Raw genomic sequence first — 9,233 nt, forward strand, 5'->3', positions numbered from 1 at the left:
TCGGTGACGAGGATAAAAATACTTACGTGGATTTAAAAAAATAATAAAAAATAAATAACACATCATAAAATTAAATTAAGAAAATAAAAATAAAATAAAAATTAATTCTCCAAAAAAATTTAATTTAATTAACAAAAATAAAACTAATAATTAACAAATCTAACCCAAAAATTAATTAACAAAATCAATTTCCCCCAAATCATCTTCATCTTCATCAAAACTAAACCCATGTTCATCTCCATCTGAATCAAATAAACAATCTTCATCTGCTTCCTCTCTCTAAAAAAAAACCATAATCTTTCATCCCCTCTCTAAAATCCTTCCCTCTACCTTGCTTGCTTGGTACTAGAGAAACCAAAACCGTGTTCTTTCTTAGTAAAATAGGAAACAAAAGCTTCAACCAAAACCGTGTTCTTCTTCATCCTCAGTCTGGGCATTAAAAACCCCCAAATCTATTCTTGATGCTAGATCTGGAAGCACCACTCACGGCCTCACCCCAAACCTCCTCCACCTGCAACCAGAGATCTGTGAGCCCCAACCCCACGCCCACCTGCAACCAGAACTGTGAGGAAGAGGAATCAGACATCAAGTGCAAAGTCGATGAAGGATGTGACATGAGAGGTGTCGTTTTCGAGCGAAAGGAGAGGATGAGGAGAGAGAGGAAGAGGACTGTAACAGGGCGAGTTCGATGGAGCCTCACGCATGAAATGGCGACGGTGGTGGTCAAGCTCCGCCACTGGGAGAGGCGGCGCGGAGCCGCTAGGAGAGGCGGCGCAGAGGTGGCTGAAGAGACGAGATCCAACGGCAATGGAGATGTGATTTAGGAGGTTACAAGGAGGAGTACTGAGGATGGAGATGAAGATGTGATTTAGGAGATCCAGTGGTGGTTTGGAGATGCGATCCAGCGATGGTTTGAATGGGTCTGGCTCTGGAGATGCAGCGATGGAGATGCGATTTAGGAGATCCAGTGGTGGTTTGAATGGGTCTGAATCTATATTTTTGGTGATTTGGAGGCTAAGAAGGGGATTCTGGTACTGATTTTGGTGGGTTGCAGGTAGGTATGATTTGCTATGTGGAAGGAGATTAAGGAGGAAGATGAGGAAGAAGTTGAAGTTTCTGGGTTTCTAGGTTGGAATTGTGTTTGATTTAGGGTTTGCTTTGTCCTTTATTTTGCTGATCTGGTATTTTGATTGGAAGCAACCCAAGTTTGTGCTTTTGGTTGCAGGAAACTGACTTATGAATAAGGATGATGATGATGATTTTTTATTTTTTTCCCCTGTTAATAGGATTAAATTGTAAACCCTTAATTTTTTTAATTTTGGTAATCTAGATTTTAATTTTATTAATTTAATTTAATTTTCTGATTGTAATTTTTTTATTTTTATTTTTAATTTTTATAATCACGTAAGCATTTTTATCCTCGTCACCGATCCAAATCAGCGCTCGCCGGAGCTCCGCCCTCCGGCGAGGACCTGCTCCATATGTTTTTCAAACACGAGGACTTTAAACCATATATTTTCCGGGGAGGGACTCACCTCAGACGGCGACACAAACACAAGGACCAATATGATAGTTAACCCAATTAAAAATTATTATTATATATTGAATAAATATGTGTGTCCAAAACCGACTGAGTTCATTGTTCTCAGTTTTGTTCTTGGTTGTTCTCTCACCCTTTCTCTCCTATCGCTCTCTCTTTCTCCACAACCAGCACCGAGTCACAGACTCACCGATCTTCCGATTCCTTTTCGTCTTGGTTTATGAGGTATCAATCCTCTCTTCTTCTTCTCCAATTTCATCCACACTGTTTTGCCAATCTTCGCTGATCTGCACCACCATCGCGATACTGCGATCTCTTTCAAAATCCCCCACTTCACTGTTTCATGAAACCATCAACAAAGAATGATGCTTTTTACCCTAACGGATCATCAATTTTCATATTCCTAATATTTTTCATGCTTTTTGTTCAGATCCAGAGGCTTATCGCCGATTAGGTTTTCACAAAAACCCCCAAAATCGCCTTTTTCTGTTACCCTAATTCCTCTTCACCCACCCTTTCAATTTCGATTTCAATCCCTTCTATTTTAATTTCAATTTTTTGATGTATTTTTCCAATCGCTTGTTCTTCCTTTTCTTTGTAATTGATTGAGTTTTTTAGGATTAGGGTTCATTGGATTTACATTTCAGTTCATGAAAGATTTTAGCTTTATTCTGCTTAATTTGATTTTATTGGTTAAAATCTATGTGGTGATTATAGCTTGATTATTTACTTTTCTTTCTCTGATTACTAATCTTGTTTGCCTTTCTTTGCAGCTCGAAGGAGAGACCCACTCTCGGGTAAATTTTATTCTCCCTTAACGTTAAAGTCTTGTGCTTTTTTCATGTTTTATATGGCTGTGTTCTGTTCTGTTCTGTTCTTTTGGTGCAAAACTGGATGCAAATTGGCTGTACTGAACGCTTTTATGGACATTTCTTAGGAAGGAAAATGAAACCACATCTTTAATTTCCTGAAACTCCCTTTATCCTCTGATTTTCTTTACTTCTCATGCCTCCAAGCTAAAAAGGCCTTTTGTTTAATTGATTTTCGAAAGCGTGAGAGTTAAGCATTGATAGCATTATCAATATAATGAAGCCGGAATTTTAAACTATGATCATACTGAATTATATGTCAATTTTTTTGAATAGTGACATCCGTGCATTCTTAATTTATCATCTCCGATTCTTTTTCTTGCAACTGGACCTCACTTAACTTTTTAATGTGCGTTTTTATCTTACCCTATATTTGGTTCAAAGGAGGGGATTCAATAGATGGGAGGTAGAAAGGGAGGGGATTCAATAGTTTTTATGGGCAAAACCCTCCTCTTGTTGGTTCAGGAGGGTAGGGTAAGGGTTTTAACCAAATTTGCTTTTATTGCCCTTACTTTCAAGATACAATTGGGTTTTCAGAAGTCAGAACGAGGAAAGACATTTTAGTTGCACAATTTATCTACTCTACAAATCCACTAATTTTACAAAGAATTTTGGCCTCATTCCCCCTCCCCTCCCAAAGTTCCTCCATTACTTTACATTCCCAGACTTTAAGGTCATTGAAAATCTTCCATGTTTAAATAGGCCGGTATATTTAGGTAACCATAAATATTATATTTTATTATTATTTTAGACTTATAATATCTAGCAAGTTGCAACTGTCAACTTTTTTCAAGATTTAAGCATGTTGGTCTATGCAAAGAGATTTGAGCCTATAAGCCCATTCTGAGTAGGTCAGACTCAGACTTTTTAAGTTATCATAATTAGGCTTTCAAGTTATACTTTTAATTATGTTGAGGCCTTAAGTTTAAGAGTAAGTCAGACTCCGACCTTATAGAGCCTATCTTAGACTGCCATTTCCATCCTGTAGGATGACATTTTTCATAATAACAAAATATGGTTGAATGATGTAACTGCTACTATGCATACAACTCAAAACAATCTTTTATTGTATGTGCCTGTTATCATCTAGTTATTGGATGCAACTAATCTTATTGTGTTACTTTTTTGTACATGTTAATCTGGGTGAGGTTCTTATTTTTTTTGTTTCTCATTCCCCAGTGGCACGCGGATTAAGACCCGCAAACGGAATATTACCGCGCCTCTGGACCCTGCAGCATTCTCGGATGCAGTGGTCCAGATTTATTTGGATAATGCTGGTGATCTGGTATTATTACTATTGCATATTACGCCCTATTCATTTGTTGACTATCTGTTTTGTACACTCACACTATTGATGATTGAGTTGCAAAACTGATGAAGTATTTTATGCTTACAGGAACTTACTGCTAAGAGCATTGAATCTTCAGACCTTGATTTCTCAAGATACGGTGACACATTTTTTGAGGCAAGCTTATTAAACCAGCAGAAAACCTTCATTGCAATTTCAGTATTATGGGTTTACATTTGCAATTTGGAATTCTTCAATTTTGGAGTTGATTGTAGGAGGATTAAATGCATAATTCATGTTATCATTACATTGATGCTTTGATGGTTAATCTATCACCGTAAGGGTGACACATACTGAGCTGGTGTCTGCTTTGTCAAGAGCTTCTGAATCTATGTGTGTGTGGGAGAGGGTAAACATTTGTTTGTTTGTTTTTCTCTGTAGGTGGTAGTTGTTCTCGAATAAAATATGTTCTATTTTATAGGGCCTGCCAGTGATACAAGGCACTGTCAGAATTAACCTGAAGTCTATCTATTGATACTTTATTTGTTTGTTAAAGTTTACAATTTCTCTATTCTCCTACTGGATCTGAGATGCAACTTATTGTGATATTGACATACTTATCTGTTATAAAGATAGTGGTCTTTGTCACTGTAAATTTGATCCACGTTTCTTCAGCTCATTTTTCACCTATAATGCTGAGAGGTTTTTATGTGAATTTCTAAGTCAGATCCCCCCCCCCCCACAATCTTTGACATTATAAGAGGACATTGAATATAACATTGTATTTCCTTCTTTATTCCATTGACTTAATAATTGATGATCTATCCAATCATCATCTCAGATTTTAATGTTCTCAATGTCTTATGATCTTTTACTGTCAGTCGATTTTTTGTGTGACTTACAAATGTCCTATAGGTAAGTTAATGGTCAGTTTTTCATTAATGTAGGTTGTTTTCATTGGGTGTCGTACACAACCTGGAACTACCAAGCCTGATGAGGGGGAACGCCATCCTTACTCTGTAATAGAGTGTGAGCCGAAGCGTGAAGTCATCTTACCATCTGTAATCTACATACAAAAGATTTTGCGGAGGAGGCCATTCCTCATCAAGAACCTTGAAAATGTTATGCGAAGATTCCTCCAGTCCTTGGAACTTTTTGAGGAAAATGAGAGGAAGAAGTTGGCAATCTTCACTGCACTTGCATTCTCCCAGAAGCTATCTGGTCTCCCACCGGAGACAGTGTTCCAACCGCTTCTTAAAGACAACCTTGTGGGCAAAGGAATAGTTCTGACATTTATTACTGACTTCTTTAAGGAGTATCTGATCGACAACAGCCTTGATGATCTTATTTCAATTCTGAAACGGGGAAAAGTAGAGGATAATCTCTTGGAGTTTTTCCCTCCTGCAAAAAAATCAAATGAGTCTTTCTCTGAGCATTTCAGGTAAATCTTACTTATTAGTAAATGGACACGTCTTTCTAGAAATTGCTTTAAAATGGTTTTTTTGTGTGGTTGTTTTGATTTATGCAGGACATTGTCTGTTACATTCTATTTTATATTTGGGGAGTTCCAACAGCCTTGATGATCTCATTTTGTGAATGATTTACTTTTGCATAATAGTGATGATACATTTTCAAATTAATATCAATGTAATATTTGGGTATTTAAGTGTAATATCCTGTTAGAAAGGTGAAAACGCAACTCTCAATTATTATTCCAGGGAGTTGTTGAACAGCTAAGTCTGATAAATGACTGCGCATGGCACAAAGGCAAACTGAAAATTTTCCTCAAAATGCCAGGAGCCTAGTACTAATTTTCTGTTATCAGCATTGTGGATTTTCCTGAACTTGTTTTATGATGTGGTTTGAATTTTGCTAATTGATCATCTAAAGTTGGTTTTTTTTATCTGTTTAAACTTTAAACATTGTTTGTGATGGTGATTTGTTGTTCTATTTTCAACTGATTGGCTATTCTTGGTTGGATTTTTAGGTACTGGTAGATCATGTTTTTATTATTCCCTGTTGTTAACTATGATGGAATTACATTTGTCTATTCATTGTCATCTTTTTAGGAACGAAGGACTGGTGACCTTGGTGGAGTACAATGAAAAGAAAATATTTGAGGTGACTCTGAAGGAAATGAAGTCTGCTTTGACAACACAGATAACAGAGGAGGCTGATATATCTGATGTCATTGAGACTGTAAAGCTCCGAGTTAAAGATGCTAAATTGCCTGACACCGAGGTTGTGCGGGTCTTGTGGGATGTTTTAATGGATGCTGTTCAGTGGTCAGGAAAAAATCAGCAACAGAATGCAAATTCAGCCTTGCGCCAGGTATCTTTTTAAATAATTTGCATTAATACTCATTTGTATTTTGCTTCCATAGAAGTTTTTTTTTTTCTCATCTTCAGTCTGGTCTGTTTTGGTTTCTTATTGAACAGGAAACAGTTTTCAAGTATGGGTTGAATAAATTTTACTTTTTACGATCTTAGTCAAGTTATAGGTTTTGTTTTGCTGCCCTTGAACTTAATGTGTTTGTTGGATATTACCTCTGTTTTCTTGATGATCTTTTCTTTGCTTGATTGCTGAGGAGTGAGGAGGCTTCTGGATTGCTGTGTGCTCTTTAAGCCATAAGAGCATTTTGGCTTTGCTTTAATTCATATGGACTTTTAGTGAATGTAATTGCCATGCAATTGCTTATAAAACCACTTAATTAGTTAGTTTCTTATGTGACAAGTTCTTTATCTTAAGCTGATGATGACAGCACTTCCTTTATGGTGAAGGTAAAAACTTGGGCAGAACTGTTGAATACATTCTGCACCACTGGGAAGCTTGAGCTGGAACTGTTGTACAAAGTACAGACTCAATGCTATGAGGATGCCAAACTGATGAAGCTGTTCCCTGAGATTGTTAGATCTCTTTATGACCAGGATGTGCTGGCTGAAGATACTATTCTGCATTGGTTCCGAAAAGGAACAAACTCCAAGGGCAGGTATGCAATTTTCTGTGGATTTTCTGTCATAATTATGGTGTCTGTAATTTTCCTGCTATTCATTGTGCTTGTTGCTTACTGTTGCTTATATTGAACTGGTACAGGCAGAACTTTTTGAAGGCACTGGAACCGTTTGTTAATTGGCTGGAGGAGGCTGAAGAGGAGGAATAAGTGCTGCTAAAAGATATAATGCTGTCTTTTAGCTTCTGTACCATTTGCTATTTTCTTTGAGATATTATTACTTTGTATTCTCATAAGTTTGATTTAGCATGTACTGATAAGCTCTTTGTATTTGTCTCTGTTCTATCGATCATCGACATGCCCCATTGTGCTTGTGGTGTTTTCCACAGGCCAGTGATAACGTTAGACGGGTGCATTACTGTGTTTTGAGTGTTCACTTGAATAATTGGTTTTTGCTTTTTCTATTGGTGGCATATTATCGGTGGTTTAATATTTTTGTTACTGATTGAAACCGTAGTAGTTAATTCTATGCATTGTTCATTACTTTTGGCACTACTTTTTTTTGCCTACTCGTACCATTACCAACCAATTCAGTTTTTGTGTTACCACCAAATTACCCTGACAGACACTAACCCCGTTTACATCTCCACACCATTTCATTCTCTGTATTTCTCCATTGGCAGAGCTGAGCATACTGCCACACAATTTGGTTACCTTGGGTATTTTTTATTTATTCGCAATTGATTGAATTTCTAGTTTCTTATTTGAAGTATAATTGTTTAGATTACATCAAACTTGATCTTAGTTTGAACAAGTACTATACATGAATTTTCCGTGGCTTCTCTTCTACATTACCTCATGGATAGTGTACCAAATACACCATCTCAATTCTCAAATGACTTGTAATAAAAGGTTGCACTTCACGTTTAATCAAAAAAAATGTTGCACTTCACAAATAAGATGAATTTTATCTTCAACAAGAGGCAGCACTAGCATCACTCATCTTCAATCCCATTTGAGGCTGGATGAAGCATGGTTGCTGAATGGAAGGGCACAAAACTCAGCCCTTGATGATGCATGTTCCCCCAATGTCTACACAACATAAGTAGGAATGCTAATAGGTGTGAGTGGACATGAATAGTAGGGACGCTAATGGGCGTGGGTGGACATGAATAGTAGTGTTCAATTCACTCCGCAGTCCAAAAAAATAAAAGAACTCACTCATACCCACTCCATATTTACGTAGATCTATTAAGTGAGTTTTCAACATGTTTTAGATGGGAGCTCGAGGATTTATATTCGTAAATATTGATTGAAGTATTAAAAAAACAAAAACTTGAATAGAAGTGAATATAAAATCATTTTTCTTTTAGTCTAGCACAAAATACTAGAATTTCTCATTATTTTTTTAAGTTGAACCCTCCTCATAAATATATAATCAAACTTTCATTCATCAATAGTAGTGGATTAAACATAAGAAACAATTATAACAAAACACTACAAAGCCTTGAGAGACAACTTGAAGCACATGTTCTACAGAAGTGGGCATTCGGCACGCCGAAATCAACCTAAACTATTGAAAGCTGAGAGCACCACATCAACAAAAAGCAAAACTTAAAAAGGACAAAATAACATAATTATATAGATAGTTGCATAGCTCGTTTAGAGTTGTCAGCAACTTGAGTGGATTCCAGTTTGTGGCCTCTTGTTCATTAGAAGCCTTCCATATCATCTTCCAACATGTCCTCGAATTTCCTTAGATAAAAATCTTCAGCCCAATCCATTTTAGCGACATTCTTCTTTAGCTCTTTAGCTGCAAGTCAAATTCATCTTCCAATTACTTTTTATTAGTTGTTGAGTATTACACGGGCAAGAGCTCTCTGTCATTTCCTTGACAAGTTTGATATTTTCAATATGACTGTCTTCTAAAAAAAGTATCTGTTCTCCATAATCTCCAAATGAGTTCGTGGCGTGGTAAATAGCTAAATATTCATTTTTTTTTTCGAAAATGAAATCATATTATTGAACATAGAAATAGATGATAACATCCCTCTCAACTAATAATTAACAGCAACACACATTACCCACAAAATTCCCATAAAGGCGGATCCCTATCACTGAGTTTTGGCCAAAAAATTCCTACCGCATTAGCCTCATAAATATGAAAAGCCTTCGCCTTCAAGGGTGTAAGCACTGAGCCACTTGAGAGGAACATTGAAATTATTTTAGCATTTTCCATTCTAAGCACATGATAACACTCCTCCCCATTCCATTATGTAATATCAGCATTTTTGTGAACTTTGAAGAAGAGTTCTTGACCGACAAAATGATCTTCAATAAGACTAGCTCGGTATTGTCATGACGTCATTTTCCTTTATCACATAATACAATTGTATAATATTTTTTTATTGACAACTAAATAATTCAATAAAATCAAATCTTATAAAAAAACAAATACTCAAAAAGCAACCTAAAATCTATCTTCATTCATGAGTGTTGCATAATCTCAATATCATTCAACAAAATAAACTAGAAATTTAGTGAACGAAGTCTTGTTATGAAAGATGTTGTATATTGTTGAAAGGT

At 36.3% G+C, this 9,233-nt stretch overlaps 1 protein-coding gene across 1 annotated transcript; it reads left to right on the forward strand.

Annotated features, from left to right (window-relative positions):
• Positions 1–1,611: 1,611 nt before the first annotated feature.
• On the forward strand, positions 1,612–7,111 carry LOC130728349 (uncharacterized). Its single transcript, XM_057579803.1, has 8 exons — positions 1,612–1,765; positions 2,314–2,337; positions 3,589–3,694; positions 3,806–3,874; positions 4,645–5,138; positions 5,767–6,028; positions 6,478–6,686; positions 6,791–7,111. The coding sequence occupies exons 1-8, from the start codon at positions 1,761–1,763 to the stop codon at positions 6,855–6,857; spliced, it is 1,236 nt and encodes a 411-aa protein (XP_057435786.1). The 5' UTR covers positions 1,612–1,760; the 3' UTR covers positions 6,858–7,111.
• The last annotated feature ends 2,122 nt before the right edge of the window (positions 7,112–9,233 follow it).

This window comes from Lotus japonicus, chromosome 1, assembly GCF_012489685.1.
Source record: "Lotus japonicus ecotype B-129 chromosome 1, LjGifu_v1.2".
NCBI lineage: Eukaryota > Viridiplantae > Streptophyta > Magnoliopsida > Fabales > Fabaceae > Lotus > Lotus japonicus.

Coding starts and splice junctions, on each gene's coding strand:
- LOC130728349 (XM_057579803.1), top strand. Junction 3,875..4,644: donor ACGGTGACACATTTTTTGAG/GCAAGCTTATTA, acceptor TCATTAATGTAG/GTTGTTTTCATTGGGTGTCG. Junction 6,687..6,790: donor GGAACAAACTCCAAGGGCAG/GTATGCAATTTT, acceptor GAACTGGTACAG/GCAGAACTTTTTGAAGGCAC.